The 21,531-nt window shown below is 42.2% G+C and overlaps 1 protein-coding gene across 7 annotated transcripts in view; it reads right to left on the minus strand.

Moving 5' to 3' along the window:
• The window catches only part of BTRC (beta-transducin repeat containing E3 ubiquitin protein ligase), a 271,743-nt gene extending 251,085 nt beyond the window's left edge, over positions 1-20,658 (minus strand). For 3 of the 7 annotated variants that reach the window (XM_089683277.1, XM_089683276.1, XM_089683275.1), the window contains exon 1: positions 20,572-20,658. In XM_089683277.1, the coding sequence (XP_089539403.1) occupies positions 20,572-20,589 (18 nt within the window). In that variant the 5' untranslated portion in view covers positions 20,590-20,658. The remainder of the gene's footprint in view (positions 1-20,571) is intronic. The other 4 variants (XM_089683278.1, XM_089683280.1, XM_089683279.1 and 1 more) reach the window with 4 other exon arrangements.
• Between the last annotated feature and the right edge of the window lie 873 nt (positions 20,659-21,531).

Consider the following 21,531-nt stretch of genomic DNA (forward strand, 5'->3'; position numbering starts at 1 on the left):
TAGAGAATGTATAAAATGGTAGTGGTCAGTACCCCGGCTCTACAAGTGGATGTAACAACAAGCCAGAAGATACATTCTTATGCCATCTATAAAAGTTATGGAGCAGAGATTTATGGAAACAAGCCTTAAAGTATATGTCATACAATATAAAGAGAAAAAATGAACGCACATTTCCCTACGTTTTATCCCTTTAACTAAAAGCTGCCAGTTTCTGTATTATGTAATGTGCATGATTGTCAATATGTTATGTAATATATCTTTCTGGTGCTGTAATCTTATGAAATGCTGAGTACGAGGTTGGCGCTATATAAATCAACACACTCCAGTGGAATGTCTCCAGTCACTAGACGGCAATGGAAAATCGTGAACCTCTAAATGTTTAAATTGATATGCAACCCTATAACAAAAAAAAAAAAAAATGGAACACAAGACGAAGTAGTAAAACTGTCACTATTACCCCCAAGAGGGATATATTGACAGCTGAAGCTCAGAACTCAATGCAGCTGCCCTTGCCATTAAAACCCTCATCCTGCCTTGTATCTAAACTTGCACACTCTATATCACAAATATAGAATATATAAGTGACCAGGCTGAACGAGATATCAGAGCCAGCTGCTGGCAGCTATTTCAGTCGATAGACCAACTCTTCGTTACCCTCTTTCATCAGACCCAAATGGTCCAGTTCAGGTTGCAAAGCTTCAGATTGGCCAAGAGTCTCACCTTTCTCCCATAACTTAAACATGGGAGGAATTTTATTCATGCATCATATGAAACATAAGCACTACGTGATCCATCAAAAGGTTAATGATGAAGTAGATTAAAGCAACCAAATAAACTTTTTCAATACGAACATGGAAGAGTTAGAAATTGAACACTTTGATTCTGGGCCAAACGGGAGTACAAAGGATGATCTTTGTTAAGTGACGCCTGGTAAAAAGCCAAACTAGCAACCTCTAACCAAAGTAACGGCCAAACACCACAGGCTACTTCAGTGACTCCTAAGCAACATGCGGTCACAAAGGCTCAAAATATATATGACACCCCCGTGTGTACTAAAGTACATCAAACCTTGTTTTTGTGTAGGTGTCCAAAAGGAGGCAAAAAAGATGAAAAATTATTTTGTGCCATTTCACAAAATGAGATAAAGCCAGCTTCTAAAATGTTGCAAATGGCCACATTAGATGTTGAGCAATGGGGGTTATTTACTAAAACTGGAGAGTGCAAAATCTGGTGCAACTCTGCATAGAAACCAATCAGCTTCCGCTTCCAGTTTTTATTGCCAAAGCTTAATTGAACAAGCTGAAGTTAGAATCTGGTGCAGCTGTGTATGGTAGCCAGTCAGCTTCTGATTTCATTTTCTTTTATTAAATGTCCCTCAATGTATTTGAGAAAGAAAAGACATATATATGGTGATAGAATGGCTGAGTAAGTACTGAAGGAAATATAGAGTACATGAGAAAGCAATGATGCTAAAAATCAGAATGGACTAACTGGGAACCGACGAAGGAAGGTCACTGCTATTTTTTGGGGAGAAATGTGATCGAACCACAGCATCAAGACATCAGGAGATTAACCACACACTTCTCAACTCGCTAGAGGTTTTTGGTCAAACCACTAGGCTTCATTTAGACACTAGTTTGGGGGGTGGCAAAAATGTGCAGTTGAGCAGAAATAAGCAGAGGTCAGGGGTATTTACATGCCTTGGTTGTGATGCTTCAATTCGCACCCACAACAAAGTTTACATGTGATGATCAGTGGGAAACAAGACCACAAAACGCTACACACTCAAGCAAATTGGGAAGCTTTGCAATAGGTTATTCCTTAAGATGTATAGTCAAAGGACAGAAATCTTGCATCAGGCTGGAAGATATCTGAGACTTTCGATATCAGATTTTGTATGATTTATCCATTTATTGCTAGACACACATAATTCTCTGACATTTCTTGAGATCTCAAAGTAAATCTACTCCAAGAAGGTTTTTACAATTTTTCTACAACATGCACTAAACAGCACATTTTATATATTCCACTTTTGATATCAATGTATAAATCTGACATATTGCAACTTGTGGCTGCCAATTTAGGAGATAAATCATTACTCGATATCTTCCTACAATCCATATAAAGCAAACCAGATCACCGAGGACCTAAATATATATTTAATGTGAATTCTTAGCACGAATATAATGGAGCTGCTTTGCAATTAGACCCTCCTATACTTTCAGCCACTTTGGTGCACATGTTGTGCAGTTTACGCACTAGAAATATGTGAGATGCTGTGAACAGGCAGAGTCACCTAACACGAGGGATGTGGCACTTACCCGTCTTAACATCATGTCCACTCAAATCCATAACAGGTGCACTCTCCAAACCTAAGAGAGGGGGTGCTGGCATGAGCCCAAGTAGGCAGTAATGCTGATATTTAACGGGAACTTGGACAAAGCGATCAAACATAGCTGTGTGAGAAAACTACTGTTCTTCCTTATGAACGTATTACTAAGTGACGTGGTATAAAAATAACACAAGAACAATATATTTCATTGACAACAAACAGGCGAAATGACAGAAGTGCCCGAGGGCACAAACTGAAATATACTCTGAGCGGATGACACTTTGACACTATGAAGCAATTCTGCCTTTAGCTTTTTTAGGTTTACCTTTTGCATCAATAAAAAGAATATATATGCAGGCTTTAGCAACTGGACATCTTTGCCACACGTGGTATATAGTTCACCAGTATAAAACCTTGTCAGCTTTAAAAATAGGATCTATCCAGGCCAACAGAAGCCAAAAACAGTATTAAAAAAAAAAAACTGGGTCTTCTGACCTTGACTTTTAGTACTCCAGCGTGCTGGAAACATAGGATGTGTCCTACAAGACCGCACAGCTCCACTATAGCAGCCATGGAGCTAAATTCCCATACACAAGTGAAATGTCAAGCAACATTTCATTCACATGCCAGGGTTCTGCTGACACCAGGCCAAATCCCTTCCCTCTAAACCCCATAAGTGGAGAAAGTATATGAACTGTCATGTGTGCTTATATGGGAGGGGAACAACCATCAGACATTGCTGACAAGAGCAGATTGTACATTGAGGAAAGCCAAGTGTGCCAAGTACAATTTTTTTTAAGAAGTGAAGGATAGATCTTTAAACATAAGACCTCTACTTAGAACTACTTATACAAAGCGAGCTTGCAAAACAACCCAGCTTTAATTCTGGAAAGAGATCATTTCTTCTGCAGTGGGCATGCATATGTGTTATCTTTTGGCTTCATCAACATTTTCTGTTAATGTATATAAAAAACACACTATACGTTTTCATAATAGCTTCAGAGTACATCTCCACTTTTGAAACAAAAAAAACAGCTGCTTCTCTGCCCATGCCCTCTCCATCCCATAGATATGCCCTATTACAGACCAATTGTGACCATTAATGGCTCCAGTTCTCTTCACTGAGCAGGCAAACTGCATGGTACAGCACATGCGTGACTATTTCTTCACAGGACTTAAAGTAGAACTATTAGGCAAAGGGAGAGTTAGAACCGCTCTCAGAATATTTTTTGCCACCTTTGTCCCATTGGAGAGATTCACCTTCACTTCCTGTCCCATACCCATAACAGGAGTTAGAAAAAATACCTGAAATATCTGCAAATTAAGGGAATTTCTTGGGGATCCCAGGTCACCAGAACTAGTGGGACAACCCAAAATTTGAGGTTTCTTTTACTTTCAATGACAATGGTAAACAGGACAAATAGAGAGGGGGGGGTCTCCATAATAGGGGCACAGACTGCACTAAAAACCTAACCAGGGGTTCTATCCCTCTCCACTCGATCCAAACCTAAAAATAAAAGTTTTGTCTTTAGTTATACTTTAAAGCTCAACTCCAGGCACAGTTTTTTTTGCTTTTTTTGTTTTTAACTGTAGAAGCTCTCGAAGATCCACTGAAAACTCCTAATATGCACAGTGGGAGCATATATGCCTCCCCATTGCATCAGAACAGGGTGTAAGAATGACACCAGTTCTGGTGTTGAGCCTTCCCCCACCATACTGCTTTGCCATTTACAAAGCACAGTACGGCAAAGGTGTTGTTCAAAGACCCTGTTCCGATGCAGCAGGGAACCAGAAATGCAGTTCCCGTTGTACACATTAGGAGCTCACAGCAGAGCTTAGAGATCTCCTGAAGTAGTAGACTTGCAGGCTTTCAAGCAAGCAGCCCCACCATAGTTCTCTCATTTTCAATTTTTTTTTTTCTTACATCTCGAAGGTTCCAAGGAAGCTGCTGCGTATTTAAAGGTCCATTCAGAGACTATTATGGTGCATTCACAGGATGCAAGTTTGTGCAAGGACATGTATCACATTACACATTCCAATAAATAAATTCAGAGTATACTAAAACACCTAAAAACACAAAAATAAGTGCATAGGATCAGTAATTTCTTTTTTTTTTTACTAAGATAGAATTTTGAACTCAAGTTAAGCCCCATTCTTAAGAATGTTGGAACTTAAATTCCTCACCAAAGAAATGGGGTGCAGCTGTCTTCCCTAAAAATCAAATTCCAAAAAGAAATGGATTAGGAAAAACGCAGTGTGCTACCTGCATCTCCCCCAAGTCATGTTCTGGTGACAGTTGTCCTGGCACTTGCAGTAAACATAAGATGCCAGTTATCACCTATAAAGGGACTTGCACCTACCCAACACTAAGTTGTATGCTGCCCATCCACCTTTCATGCGTTCTGTTATAACATTAGCAAGTTTTTATTCAAATTCACAGAAAAGGCAACAAAGCCTAAAAATAGTGCTAAAATGAAGGTCCACCAAAAAAACTTTCAATTATTTTCTGTATGATCTGTAATGTGAAGGAGATGTAAGCATTTCAAGTTGAAATGAAATACCCCTGCGGAACCACTATGAATTTCAACAAATATTATGTGAACCAATGTGTACATATACAGTATATGCTGCTGCCAGAATCTTAAGTGCTCCACACACCAATTGGCAAATATTTCAACAAAATAAATAGGCAAAAGTTCGTGATAAAGTGTCCCACGTCAAGTTTATCTCAATCTAAAGTCTTCAATCTACGTTTCACACCTATCTTCTATGAATAACACCCAGTGATGCACACGTTATGTTTTGACCCACAATGACCAAACTGCGCCTGTCCCTTTAAGGGAAAAACATTCCTCGGTATGATATGAAGCTGGGGTCATCTCACGATTACATTGGACTATGTATTAAAATCCAACAAGATTCCAAAGATAGTGCTTAAAGAAAAAAAAATTATATTTAAAGAAAAGTTTAGGAGGTTTTTTTTTTAGAAGTCATACTTACCTAGGTGGATGCAGCTCTGTCTCCGCTGCCTCTAAGACTTCTGTCTTGGCCAATGAAGAGGGAGAGTCCCCAGAGAGCTGAGGCTCTCGTGCATATTGCTGGATCGTAATGAGACTCAGATAAGTATTAGGTGGTGCTGCTGCTCACAGGTTTATTACCTTAATGTATAGAATGCATGAAGGTAAAAAACTGTGAGCCTTTACAACCACTTTACAGGGAACAGTGATAAGTATTAATTGCTGATAGATACCACAAGCTACAGCCTCCATCTACAGTGCCTCCATTGGTGTCTTGAGGCTAGCTTCACATCTAATTAAATCGGAAATTGCTAATGGACTTTTTAGGCACATAGAACTCAGTAAACAGAAGATAAAAGCAATTTTTACTTTATTAACATATCACATCTAAAATATAGATCTTTCATGTACCGTATCTAAAATTGCATTGCACATTAAATCACAGCATGTTTCCCCCCATCAATTAGAACATGTAAAGGTTTTTTTCATTGGAAGTTTGGTAAAGATGGTAGATACAATCCACTTCCTTCAAAAAGAAAAGGGAATTTCCAAGCTGTGTAGATGAAGCCCAACAGGTTTTGCCACTGAAGTCGCTTCTTCAGGAGCTACCAACGCATCAAAAAAATGAATACCAATGAATACCAGTACAACATGGATTCCACCTGCCAGGCACTTACATGGAAGGTAAATAGTGTGTATTGTGTGATAAAGGACTCCCCAATGCAGCAACAATGGTCCCCCCAGGCGGCCAAGGCAGAAACCCAACGGTGGGTGTGGGGGCACATCAATTGGACAATAGGCAAACAGATACCCAGGAATCACACATTCAGACACTGGAATCAGACATTCAGCAGGGAAGTAAAGAATCAGATGTATAGGGCAACATTAGGCATCATCATCGTAGTTAACCAGAGGGAAAGCCCGTCAGTTTAGAGGAGCCGCAAAGATGCCTGTGTGGGGGTTACAGGAGTTCGGAATGGGGGGGATGTCCAGACTCCGTCGCCCATGGTGTGAGGGTTGGTGGGCCTGTTCCGGACAGTAGTTAGTAGGTATAGTTGCCCCCCTTCAGTATTTGCAATGATGGGTACATGGTCTCTGGGGAGAATTTATCTGAGAGGGGAGTCTTTCAATCTGGGTTATTTCTTTGTTTTTTAGGCCATTCGGTCCTTATGCCTTACAGTGGAGGTGACCTATTCTGAATCTGTGGATTTGTTGCTTCATGGGAAGTGGTTGTCCACAAGTGCCCTTTTCAAGCCTATACAGTGGACGTGTTGTATCATTTATAGAGATATTTTTCTGAAAGTAATTTGAATTATTATGCAAATTATAGATGGGTTGCCTATTCCAAGGCACCATTAATTACTTTTTGTACTTTGGTCTTTTTATAGGCCTAATTTGCCCTTCATCATTATACTTCATTAGTCGGATAACTATGAAAGTATGCAGTGCAGGGGACTAGAAGTACTTACAAACTTCTGCAGTCTCGTTGGTGTGTTCCCACATTAGTATTGGACCACACCAAGTATTATTATACAGGATTTATATAGCGCTAACAGTTTGCTCAGCGCTTTACAATATAAAGGGAGACAATACAGCAACAATACAGTTCAATACAAGAGGGTTAGGAGGGCCCTGCTCCTTGGAGCTTACAATCTAAGAGGGAGGGGCTGGTGGTACAAAAAGGTAATAACTGTGGGGGATGGACTGGTAGGAGGAATAGAAAATTCCATTATTAGCTGAAGGCAGGATAGGCTCCCCTGAAGAGATAGGTTTTCAGAGATCACCTAAAAGTGGGGAGAGTAAGCGATAGTCTGATAGATCAAGGTAGAGAGTTCCACAGGATGGGGGAGGCTCTGGAGAGGAGCATGGGAGAAGGAGACAAGGGAGCTAGAGAGCAGGAGGTCATGCGAGGAGCAGAGAGGACAGTTTGGGTGATATTTGGAGACAAGATTGGTTATGTAATTTGGGGCAGAGTTATAAATGGTTTTATATGTTATTGTTAATGTTTTGAATTTTATTCGTTGGGCAATGGGAAGCCAGTAGAGGGATTGGCAGAGAGGGGTGGCATATATGGAATGGTTAGTAAGGTGGATGAGTCTGGCAGCAGCATTCATGATAGCCTGAAGAGGGGATAGCCTGCGATGAGGTAGGCCAATGAGGAGGGAGTTACAATAGTCAAGGTGAGAGATAACAAGGGAGTGAATAAGTTGCTTAGTAGCTTCCGGGGTTAACAACAGGTGTATCTTGGAGATGTTGCGGAGTTGAAGTCTACAAGATTTAGACAGTGGTTGGATTTGAGGCTGAAAGGACAGAAGGCAGTCTAGGATTACACCTAGTACCCTAGCATGAGGGGAGGGACTGATGGTTGTATTATTGATCTTGATGGAGAAGTCAGGGGAGGGGGCATGGGCTGGAGGGAATACTAAGAGCTCAGTTTTGGAAAGATTGAGTTTGAGGAAGTGGAGTGACATCCATGCCGATATGTCACTTAGTAGGTTAGTAATGTGAGAGGAGACTGAAGGGGTGAGATGAGGAGCAGAAAGATAGATTTGTGTGTCATCAGCATAGAGATGGTACTTAAAGCCATGGGAGTTTATCAAGTGACCAAGGGAGGAGGTGTAGATGGAGAAGAGAAGGGGTCCAAGGACAGAACCTTGAGTGACCCCTACAGAAAGAGGCAGTGGAGAGGAGGAGACAGAGTTAATTAAGTACTAAGTACCACTCAGGCTTCACATGGGACACCAAGTTATTATTTGACCATTACTGGAACAATGGCTACAAATCTACATAAACGACCTGAAGGAATCTGCGACAATTCAGGGGGTGGAAAGATAAGCACATATTTGATGAAGGGAGTACATATCCCCATCTTCTATCGATTATATATATTCTCGTTAGTGCAGGGCTAGTGGGAAGAAGTCTGTGATGTGTGTAACATCAACTGAGGTTATACAGTATAGAGTTGGAGACATGGTGGGAACTATGCAGATACTTTGTACTCAATATTTCATTAATGTGGATATCATTGCTACTAATTTCCTGACAATGTGGTGAACTTAAATGATCTAATAGCAGTTATTTAAAGGCATGAAAAGTACGAAATATACCTGTTCTGTTAGTGTAAATTGGGAAAGTAACTTTCAACATACACTAAACTATGGGGTCCCTGTATTAAGATTTGTAGATTTAAGATCTGTATGCTGCTATAGAAGGATTTACACTGGGATCCTTATACTGATCCTATATGTTAGCACATTATTAAGGGATGATTTATTAACAAGGATGCAGCCACAATAACTAATATGTCAGTGGTCCCAACTGTGGGGAAGGATTTTCAACAAAGCTGTCATTTTTTACATTTGGGTGAATAGTATATAGAATAGTATTTAAAGAGGTTGTAAAGGCTGAAGGTTTTTTTACCTTCATGCATTCTATGCATGAAGGTAGAAAACCTTCTGTGTGCAGCAGACCCCCCTAAAACTTGCCTGAGCCCCATCTCACTGGCTCCTGTTACTGTCAATCAGAGCCAGTGAGCAATGAGGAAAGAGCGGGGGTTGGGGCCGAGCTGTGCTGTGTGTGTGAATGGACAGACAGAGCAGTGGCTCGGGAGTGAGCCTGTTCAGGTGCCCCTATAACAAGCTGCATGCTAAGGGGGGGAACTAGGCAGCAGGAATGGCCAGGAGCGCCACCTGAGAAGAGGAGGATCGGGACTGCTCTATGCAAAACCACTGTACAGAGCTGGCAAGTATGATATTTTTAAACAAAAAGAAAAAAAAATCTGCCTTTAATTTCACTTTAATGTTTACGCATTTTTGAAGAATTGGCAATAAAGATGTTTTGGTACTTATACTGCATAAAGCCTGTAGTTAACACCTTTTGGAATCCTTCTTGGAAACAAATATATTGCTAATTGCAACAAGGATACAGGATATCATCCATTATATTGAATGAGTCAATTGTGTGTTAATAATTCATAAGGGTAACTCCAGAATTTGTATATATTTTTTCCCCTAAACCCTTCTGTTGAGGCTAAATGCCAGGCAAAGCTATATCCCACATATTCCTGCCGGAATCATTTATGTGTATGTTACCCTCAGTTTTAAATAAATCATTCATATATTATATATAATTTTTTTTGTGTGTGTTTGTCTTTTTATATCTAATAGTAATTGATTTCATTTTCAGTAACTACATTCACTAATCATGTGAAGCATAGAAGCGAGTTTGTGCTTGCATGGTCAGTTTGCATTCTAGACATAACCCCTCCTCACCATCTGTCAATTTCCCTCTGTACAGCAAACCACCACAGATCGCTCTTTAGAGGGCAAAGTTCATGTAAATGAACCCTTGGTACAATCGTCAACCACACTGCACGTTCTATAGATGAGAATGATTGTCCTTCCACCTCATGTCATGTTATTAGGCTTTCCGCCAATGTCTTACCATAGAGAGCACGCAAAAAGTAAATACATGGAAATCATTTCCTGTTTGCCCAGTACAGTGTACACTTTATATACACTGTTTCTTAATTAAATCTCAGTGTTATAGCTGCTCAAAAGATCCTTATATAAAAAAAATGCTCAAAGTTAAAAGACAATAACATTGATAATAAAAGAGGCTTTTAAACAAGTGATTACAGTTTAAAACAGACTTCACTTTGTAATTAAAAAAAGTTAATCTGGAAAAATGATGTACTGTACATGATAGCAATCTTCTACCTCCTGACTTTGATTTTTTTTTTTTCTGATTTCAAACTAAAGCTATATATACACAGGGAGGCTACAGGGCCCAACACTGTGCATTCTTGGACTGATCACCTAAAACACACAACTAACTACAACACCACCAACGCTGCACAAGGAAAAACAGAATCAGTGCAAGATAGTCATCAGTCCAATTCAGCTGATAAATACACGGCAGAAATACATATAAAACGGATCTGCCAAAGGATTTGTCTATCCATCCACTCCTAAGCTTTACACAGCTCTGCCACACAATAAAGCCCTGTTTGGCAGAGCAGAAGACCTGTCTTTACTCTGCTGCAGTTCCAACAAACCCCTTTTTTTCTTAGTTTTGGAAAGTGTAGGGAAGGGTTAGAATCTCTGTCCCAATTTTATTTCTGTAAAAAGTCACCTTTTTTAATCTAATGACAGGCTGACAGCGTCTGTCACTGTTTGCATGTAGACACACAAGGTGGTTACCTGTGGTGAAGGACAGATGTCCAAGCCTGTCATCCAGGCGTTCAGGCTCGAGCATCCGTCCCTAATCACAGGTAACTGCTCTGTGTGTGGTTACATGTCAATGGCGGCAGCTGCTGTCAGTCTGCCATTAGCTTAACCACTTCCCGTCCGGCCCATGTACAGAAACGGCTGGACGGGAGCAGTGCAGGAGCGGGTGCCCTTTTATAAATTGCCCCCCTATTAAATTCCTGTGCGCGCTACCTGGGAGCGTGCGGCACCACAAACACCGATCGCTGTACAGGACCTCTGTGTGAGGTCCCGATCATGTGCTCCCTGATTGGCCAATCAGTGATCACATGAATAGTAGTAAGCAAGATGTCACTTCCTGACATCATTGCTTACTACTTGTAAAATCTGTGCTGATCACAGAGGTCACATGGTACAAGGCTATTCACAACAGCCTTGTACCATGTGACAAGCTGTGACCAATCACAGCTCTCATTAGCTTAACCACTTCCCGTCCGGCCCATGTACATAAACGGCTGGACAGGAGCAGTGCAGGAGCGGGTGGCCATTTATAAATGGCCCCCCCATTAAATGCCTGTGCGAGCTAGCTGTGACCAATCACAGCTCTCACAGTATTTCTCAATGGCTGCAAGAATGCAGCCAGAGAGGAGGAGAAATTATTGCTTTTACACCCAAAAAGATAGCTGAATACACGTTGGCCAAGATTTATGAAGAAAGATTATTTATTTGCAAAATTTTATAAGAAAAACACTTTTTTTTTCAAAATGTTTGGACTTTTTCATTTATATAGCAAAAAAAAAAAATCCCAGTGGTGAATAAATACCACCAAAATAAAGTTTTATCTGTCTCAAAAAAATTAATATGGGTACAGTGTTGCATGACCGCACAATTGTCAATCAAAGTGTGATAGCGCTGAAAGCTGAAAATTGGCCTGGACAGGAAGGAGGCAAAAGTGTCCACTTGAAGTGGTTAAATAAGCTGAGTAGCCACTGTCATTTTTATGCCCCCATCATTCCAGCAGCAAAAATCCACCGACTCTCACTGCTGGAATCTGGTGGCTGCATGTAAACGGCCGTGTCAATGTGGCATAAAGGTCCCAACCCCACCCTGCGACTGAACAGTGAAAGAAGAACCAGCAGAATTATGAGCTCATCTCTCCGTCACTTTGCTCTCTCTCTCTATAATCATGCTCCCTACTCAACAGCCCAATCGATTGGTGCCTTGTGCTGCATCTCACTCCCCCAGTCTATGCTCTGCTGTACAAAGATAACAAAAGAATGACATCCATACAAATCCAGGTACTTACACTGCTAGCATTTAAAAAATGTAATTTAAGGACGTATTAACGAAGACAGAGCCCATGACTGTCTCTTTTATATCAGACTAGAATTAAGCTTTGACAAGGTTTTACTAATAAATTACAATTTCTTCAAATGCCCAACAGATACACTGTACATAGATCAATCAGTTCAATGACACTGGTCAGGAAATAATGTAAGCTGCCACTGCTGACCACCTTGTAAAATTGCTAGCTGCCTGGCTGTCATGCTGATCCTCTGGCTTTATTACCATGTATGCATGTCAGTAGCCTGGAACAGGTGTGAATCCAGTGAAGTCGCAGCGCCTGATCTCCATACTAGTCCTTTGTTAGCAAGAAAATACTGAAGCCTGACATATCGATCAGCAAAGGGTAAATCTCTGTACACAATGGGATCTGGTGAAAAGCTTCTTACACAGCGGATCAATTTTTCTTCTGACTCTAGGGCTATGCTCTGGTTTGTATTACATGCACTCTGCAGCTAATAATCCAAAATAAAGGTCAAGGCTTTTCAGATCAGCCTGGGCTTTTCATAGGAAATCACAAAACACAAATTCCTGGCTGGACTGATCATGGCCGACTATCTCAGTGGAGACTCTCCCATGCTGTACATGGATATATTCCCATCACACAGCTTCCTGGGTAAAAGGTGGGAGTATGGGGGGGTGTTAGCAATTTATTTATTACAGGTACTTATATAGCGCCGTCAATTTGCGCAGTGCTTTACATATATATATTGTACATTCATATCAGTCCCTAACCCTCAAGGGGCGTACAATCTAAGGTCCCTAACTCACATTCATACATACACCTAATAGGGCCAATTTAGACAGGATCCAATTAACATACCAGCATGTCTTTGGAGTGTGGAGACCAGATGTACATTATGGATCCATTTAAAAGTCCAAGAGGTGACTTGCGGACTCTGAAGACTAGGCATGGCAACCAATCAGCTTCTAGTTTTCATTTTCAAAGTTTAACTGAACAAGAAGAAACTATAAGCTGATTAGTTACAATATACAGCTGCCTGAGAAGTGATCACATCCCATCAAGTCCAATGTTCAGCCCTGGTCCACACTTAATCCCCTATCACACCGGTGCAACTTGTCATGCGATTCGCACCCTATTGTCCGCAATGGAAGCGGTCATATCAGTGTGATTTACTTGATGGAAATAAGATGAATTTAACATTTTACAAAGCTGAGCAGTTTTATCATACCTGCTGGGACCCCTTGACTGCATAGACTATTTTTGAAAACTTAGCCTAAGCCCATGATTGTAGACAAGCTTAGTCTATGGATGTGCTGTCTTGTATCTGTTATATGATTGGTTAAACTGAGTTTTCCCGCCATATTAAGAGCACATTCACACTAGTGCACTTATCCGCGTTGTAAGCTCCAAGGAGCAGGGTCCTCCTAACCCTCTTGTATTGAACTGTATTGTTGCTGTATTGTGTCCCGTCATGTTGTAAAGCGCTGAGCAAGCTGTTGGCGCTATATAAATCCTGTATAATAATAATATATAAATCCTGTATAATAATAATAATAACACAGCTGTAAAATGCAGGGGAGTGCAAAGACACCTAAAAAAGCAATTGTTTGCTATATGTCCTGTTCACATCACAACGTTACATTGACCTGCATTGCGCTGAAATGCAACGCATATGCATTTTAATGCAATGCAGGTCAATGCATGTAAAACGCATGTCAGTGAACCACAATGCAATACAAGAAAAAAAAAAAAAAGTTTGCTTTGTGATTTATTTTGTCCCTCATAAGCAACCATACCAGCAGCCATCTTTGGGGGATTGGAGAGCGTGAAATCCTGGTATAAGGTCCAAAACGGCCCTCTACTTCCACATTGTGACAGCAATGGATGTACCAAACAGCATCTTCTTGTTTGCCTCAATCTCCTCATACACCTCATACTATCACACTGATCAGGGCTGTTGTGCTAGACATCCTGTTTACCAAAAAAACCTACAGAAAAATGAAAAATGTCTTCACTCACATTCCTTCCCTACCCACAGGATGCGATGTCACAGGCAATACTGTAAGGGCTCGTTCTCACTTGACTGTTTTTCCAACTCTTGTTAAACGCCCCTATAGCATTTGACAAGCGCCAGTCTGGCGTTTGCGGAGCGTTTTTTAACGCTCCGCAAACACCGCATGCGCAGTTTGCAAGTTTGCGGCGGTTGCAAAGCATTAAAAAAACGCCCCATAAATGACTATAATGAAGTTTGAATGGTGTTACCGCTCCGCAAACGCGTCGCAACCACCGGCCGGGCGTTTGCGGAGCGGCACCATGGACTTGAATAGGAGGCTTCAACTCCTCCTGACTCGACCAGAGGCGTCCGTTTTGCCACGACGCTAACGCTCCCGTGTGAACAGCACCATGTGCTGCAATGTGCAGAATTTTCCCAGGCGTTTGGGAAGAAGTAAAAACGCTTCCCAAACGCCTGTCTGCCGCTTGCAAACAAGGCTAGTGTGAACGTAGCCTAAAAAGTGTTCTTAAAAATTGCCACTTTTAGGGCTTGTTCTCATGTGCATCAATACCCAGTGTTTAGATATTTTCAGCAAATTTAACCACTTGCCCTCCAGAGGATTTACCCCACCCCCACCCCCTTCCAGACCATATTTGTGTGATGCAGCACTGGGGGAGAGGCAGTGGAGTTTACTACTGGACAAGAAAAATTGGTGTGGCGCTAAGGCAAATAACACTAATCCCACATCTCATATAAAATATAATATATATACATAAACAGATGATTATATATAGTCATGCATAAAACCTCTAACATAACCCCCAACTGGGGCACGTGAATAGATGCTAGTGATGGTGACACAAAACACCATGCAAAGGAATGTAAAATTCCTACAAGTGACAGAGGTGCATAAATTACAGTCCACTACACACAAAGACTGTGATCCTTGAACAAGCGTGAAAGTGCCACTGGTGTCACTGGTGTCACAATCCAGAAATGGTAAGAGTGCCTCCTCACCTCCCCGCACTGACCACAAGGGCCAATACGCCTTTGCACCTTATAGGTGTAATCCTCGAGTGCCAGCCGGTAAGGTCCACACTGGATGCTACCTCAGACGCTGTAATCCCAAATGCCAACTCCAGCTGCTATATAGTGGTGGTATTAGACCACCAGATGATGCTCAGAGACATAAGAAGAGACTTGCCATAGCGTGATACCGCAATATTTATTGATAAGATTGTAAACAAATAGAATGCCCACTCACATGTCCATAATAAGAATACAGCCTTAAAATGATCCTCCTGTATCCTCGTGCTATGGGTGTACCCGGAGTCCCAATATGGCGCGTGCGTCGGAAGTGACGTCACCGCGTACCGGAAGTGTCGTCAGGGCGTACCAACGCGTTGCGTCACGAATACCACGTGACTTCATCAGGGTCAACAGAGTAAACAGTGTAAACAGTGGAGTTTACTACTGGTTTCATGCGTGTTGACGTGCATTGGACACACATTAAACCAGTACTAAATTGCCAGAAATAAAAAAAAATGGGTCCCTTGCAAGTGTAAGCCATAACGTGCTACTATTACTGCTAATGTCTTCCTTCTGGATTTCTGGGCTCAGGCTATCTGAACGGCCGAGCAGCAATGACATCACTCCTGCGCATGTGCGTGGGAGCACCGGCCCATCACTCTGCATTCAGCGGTGTACTGTGCGGCCTAACTGCAGAACGTCACTGTGCATGCGCGGGTGACATCATCTATCGTCCCTGTGAATATTCCTTTAAAGGTGCACATTTAGGAAATATTCATTGTACCTCCAGGTAAGCCTGATTGTAAGCTCACCTATCAGTACAAGTTGGAATAGAGACTTTACTACTGCGTTAAAACGCGTCTAAAATGAATAGAACTGTACATGTATACAAGTAGTGTGAATTCACCCTAAATATCAAATAAGCATGCTTGGTAAATACAGACAAAATGCCGTGTAGCTGACATGCTACATTTGCAGAAAACTGAAGTGTCATTTTGTGACACTGTAATAAAGTTTGAAAAAAGAAGAAATAAAAGACACTGCCTAGTATTGTAACATGTCAAAGCCCCACCCCTCCACAGTGAACACGAGCCTGCCTATAGTTAGGGGCGCTGCACACATCATGTGCAGTAAAATGCTGCACTTTACCATGCAGGAAGTGTTGGTTCTGGCCGGCGGTGCCTTGTGCTTTGGGCCCCATGCACACACAGCATTTGCTTTTCTCCTCTGAACGCCTGGCAGCAGAAAAGAGCACCTACAGACACGTACTGCATGTGTTTAGGCGCATCAAGAGTTTAAGATTTAATGGATTCGATCGGCTTGAATATTAATTTATTCTGGCCACTGGAATGCATTAAAGTGTTACTAAACCCACAACAGTAAAATCAGTCTGTATATGCAGTAGAGCATGCTCGTTATACTCACTGTGGAACCTAAGGGGGGTAATCCTCTGTATTGTGTAAAAAGGAGGTTTGATCCTATCTTCTCTGATCCTCCCCTTCTTCTACTGTGCTCAATCTATCTGCTGATAGAACAGAGCCTTAGGGGCTAGCTGCACATGCTCAGGTTGGTGTGTATTGCTAGAGAGGTTTTTTTTTTTTATCTTGGGAGAGCGCATGTGATCAGCACAGGGCCAATGAGCACTGTCCAGACAAGGTCAAGGGTTATGCAGCCTCATAGGAAAATCAGGGGAGAATGAAAACTCCTCCTCCAAGCTTTAACCATGCTCTGCTGGACACCGATAGAAGTCACAAGACTGCCCTAACTGATGGAGTGGCTGGAGCTGCTCTGTCCTAGTTCTCTATTACTTCCCAGTGCATTCTGGGATACAGGAACCTCCACTGCCTCTCCCCCAGTACCATACTGCAAAAAATGGCCTGGTCAGGAAGGGGTGGGGGGTAAGTCCTGTGGAGGGCAAGTGGTTAAATTTGCTGAATAAAACTAGCATAAACACTGGGTACTGACGCACATGAGAACAAGCCCCAACAGTAACAATTTTTAAGCTCAGCATGCATGAGACCCTAAAGCACAGAGCACTATTTACTTTTTTTGTAACTTTATTGAAATGCAACATTATGACATTTCATTTATTTTTATGCAGAGTGGTACAAAGAAATGAAGCTGTAGGTAAAATTCAGTGCAGGGAAGAAAAAATGCCGACATGTTGTAGGATGCATTCAAGTGTGAACAGGGCTCATAGAAAATGACTGTGTGCCTTTGTGAGGACCTGCACTTTTCTAGCAGAGAAAAACACTGATCTTCGCACAAGTGTGGATGAGCCCCTATAGTTTTATAGTTGAAACATGAAGAATTGCAGAAAATAATAATATTACAGATAAACTCCAGGAAAACAGCTGTATACATATGAGGGAGATCTCCTGTCAATGGATTTGTATTTCTGTCCATCCAGTCCTGAGATCTGCACACCTCTACCACCTGTCTGGCAGTGGAGGAGACCTGATTTTATTCTGCTACAGTTCAGTAACACTTACAGGTCTTATCCCTCTCCGGCCTGAGACTGGACAGTGAAATGAGAAGCAGCAGGCAGATGAGCCACCTCTCTGCCCTCTCCTTCTATCAGTATAATCCTTGCATTGCAGCACCACTGATTGGCTTCTTGTGCAGCCTCTCCCTTTCCCAGTCTTAGCTCTGCTGTATAGTAAACTAAAGGGGGGGTGCAGCGCTAATGAAATGCACAAAGATGATAAATAATTAAAAACAATAAATTCATATATGCATAATAGAGTGACACTGCAAATATATGTGCCACTGAAATATGTGGTTGGTATTGTGAGAAATATGTACTTAATCAAATTAAAGGTAAGTCCAAGGTAACAATGTGAGCGAGATCACAGATGAACTTCAGACGTCCAATGACTGAAAACGTGGATGAGGTGAGAAAATAAAGTATAGATTGCGCACTCACCAGATACGCAATCTTTATGCGCATTTGTATATCAAAAACATCGGATGTCCTCACATAGGTCTGATCAGATCTGATCATGTATCCTTCACTGCCTCATGGTTCCCACTCAGGGTTCGCACTCAGGGATGACCGCTCTGCAGATGTAGGCAGCTCCCACAGGAGCTCAAAAAACAGAGGAGGCCTTAGATAATCAAAAACACAGCATGTGGGGAACATATTGAAACATCAGTTGCAGTGGGTTGAGCCAGCAGCAAATATCCTATGCGGAACACAATAAGGGGTGCCTTGAGGTTCCTTCAACAGCAACACAATAAGGGGTGCCTTGAGGTTCCTTCAACAGCAACACTATAAGGGGTGCCTTGAGGTTCCTTCAATAGCAACAACACTTTTTGTTGGAAACAAAAAGTGTTGTTGCTGTTGAAGGAACCTCAAGGCACCCCTTATTGTGTTCCGCATAGGATATTTGCTGCTGGCTCAACCCACTGCAACTGATGTTTCAATACGTTCCCCACATGCTGTGTTTTTGATTATCTAAGGCCTCCTCTGTTTTTTTGAGCTCCTGTGGGAGCTGCCTACATCTGCAGAGCGGTCATCCCTGAGTGCGAACCCTGAGTGCGAACCATGAGGCAGTGAAGGATACATGACCAGATCTGACCAGACCTATGTGAGGACATCCGATGTTTTTGATATACAAATGCGCATAAAGATTGCGTATCTGGTGAGTTCGCAATCTATACTTTATTTTCTCACCTCATCCACGTTTTCAGTCATTGGACGTCTGAAGTTCATCTGTGATCTCACTCACATTGTTACCTTAGACTTACCTTTAATTTGATTAAGTACATCTTTCTCACAATACCAGCCACATACATTTGCACAGTGTCACTTTATTATGCATATATGAATTTATTGTTTTTAGTTATTTAATTATCATCTTTGTGCATTTCATTAGCGCTGCACCCCCCCCCTTTAGTTTACAGTTTATCTGGAGGTCTTATATGGTGCCTTTGCTGCATAGCCGCTGTTACATTACGTTATTATAGCACTCACTCATTCCATTTTTTCTGCTGTATAGTAGCCTTCAAGAGGCTAATACCAAGTCACATTCAGGCCTAATCACATTTAGTGAGGTAATAATGATTACAGAGAGGTATTGATTATGGTCTTTTATATCTTCCAGATGTTCCCTTTTAATTTTTACATTAACTGTGATATAGAGTATGTATAGTTGTACGCCTAAACTGTTGCTTCTGAAAAGCAATCCATGTTCATATCATTTTTCAGAAGCATTTGATGGTTTAGTGAGGTGATTTGGCACTGCCCGGTTTTTACTATCTTGCTGATCACATGCGCTCTCCCAAAATAATAAAAAAACTCTCTAGCAACACACACCAAACTGAGCATGTGCAGCTTGCCCCTAAGGCTCTGTTCTATCAGCAGATAGATTGGGGACAGTAGAAGAAGGAGAGGATCAAAGAAGACAGGATCAAACATCCTTTTTTACACAATACGGAGGATTACCCCCTTAGGTTTCGGCAGAGGAACTGCCTGCTAGATGCAACAGGAGAATCATTTGTGTCATGGACACAGAGCATCGCAGGTGCAGCATGTGTATATCCCTGATGCTGCCTTTGCAGCTTCTAGATCTTCACCTTAAAGGGCATGTTGGGCTGACCTGCCTCCTCCTCTTACAAATTGATTTTTTTTTCTCTGTAAGTGCTTTATTTGTGCTGCCCCTGCCGCAGTGTGTGCGCAGATCTGACGCAAGGCTCAGTTCCCCTGCGCAAATTTCCCTGGCCATGTGCCCCTGCTACCAGGAAATATCACCTGCACATACACAGATGTGCGGCCACACGTGACATAAAGATGGCGCCTGAGGATGGGGCAGGACCACCATCATAGACAGTCAAACATTTTTTTTTACCGCCCCCAACTACAAGTTGAAATGAGTCCAGAGAGTCACATCATCCAATACAAAAAGGCTCCAGCGACATCACATTTTTAAAGCATTTTTTGTGCATCTTTTTCCCCGCAACAGTGTAGGCCAGCCCACTAACTTGAATGTATCACCGGACGCCTGAAATACGCACCAACATGGCTCCCGTACCCTCTATTGCAGCCGACTTTGGTGCCTTTTTCTTTTTTAGCAAGTTTGGGGCATCATGAAGAAAAATGTCATCCTAACACGTGTTCTGCAATTGTATGCATTTTTTGGAAATGCACGCAGAAACACACGGATCCGCTACGTTAACGTGTATTAACAAACATTAATAATCAAGTACAATTGTGAGCTCTACAGCTACATTCCCATTGACAGAAAGAAAAAAAAAGATATATATGTGTGTATATACAAACATACATACATACACACACATCATACATACATATATATTGTATATGGTGAGAGGAGCAGTGTGTTGATGAGAGGGGTGGATGATCAGAGCTGTCAGTGCCCCCCTCATGTACTGTATGTACAGGATCTATACTGGCACACACCTACAGGGACAGATGTGGTCATTGTGAACACAGACAGTTCCCCTTCCCCCATCTACAGTCACCATCATGGTGACAGTAGATCCTGGCAGGTCATGGTGTCACTTGTAGTCCTCCAGCACCTGGAGGCCGCAGGCTGAATGGCAGGGAGAGCCAGGATGGGCCCCATCGGTTTGTAGATGGAGCCCCAAACCCTTCCCCTCCCTCCGTGGGCTCTCACACCCTGTCCCCCCATCGCCCCCCGCCATCCGATCCACTCCATTACCTTTTTATATGATGCCATCACCCCAGAACACCCTGATCACACAGCCACTTCCTCGTCACATGACGTCATAGTCACGTGCCGTCCTTAACCGAGACGTCTACGGCGACCCGCCAGGCTCAAACTTCCTGAGGAGGCGAAGCGGGCGGGAGGATGACATATCATTGTGAATAGCAGAGTGTATACAAAGAGAATGACACAGCATGGTGTAGAATAGACCTTTCATTACAGTGTCCATACCACACAACGCAGCTCACCAGTCCCTAGGCTCATTCACATCAGGTTTTTTGTGCATTTTTTGTCCTTTTATAGGAAAGCCCATTCCAGAAACATGCAAAAAACACGCCTCGTGCTCCTGATGCCAAAATGCTTTACAAAGGCACCAGAAGAAGCTCCTGTACCTTTTTGGGTGTATTTTTGCTGTGTGTTTTGGTGCCGCAATCAGAACGCGTATTTTTCTGATACGTTCCCGGATGCACAGGTGTGGGGCTCATTTCCACAGCCAATTGGGCCAGAATTAGGCCCCGACCGCTACAGCCCTGGCAAACAGACAATACCAGATGCCTCAAAAAACGTAGCCGTGCTCTTGAGAGTTTATGGCGTAAGACTAAGACCCAGCAAGACTTCGCCCAATATAAATCTGCCCTTCAAAAATACAATTCTTGTCTCCACACTGCCAACCAGACCTCTTTGATCACTCTCATCAACACCCTCTCACACAATCCCCATCAACTCTTTTCTACCTTTAACTCTCTACTTCGTCCTTCTTTACCTCCAACCTCTAACTCACTCACTGCCCAGGAGATTGCTAATCACTTTGTGACACAATTCGTGACGAGATCTCCACTGTACAGATATCTCCCTCACCATACACTCCTTGTCCACCTGCACAATCTATACTTCCCAGTTTACCCAGCTACTATAGAGGAGGTTTGTAAACTGTTTTCTAAAGCCCACCTAACC

This window comes from Staurois parvus, unplaced genomic scaffold (genome assembly GCF_062004578.1).
Source record: "Staurois parvus isolate SC_StPar_1 unplaced genomic scaffold, SC_StPar_1.0 ptg000303l, whole genome shotgun sequence".
NCBI classification, from domain to species: Eukaryota; Metazoa; Chordata; class Amphibia; order Anura; family Ranidae; genus Staurois; species Staurois parvus.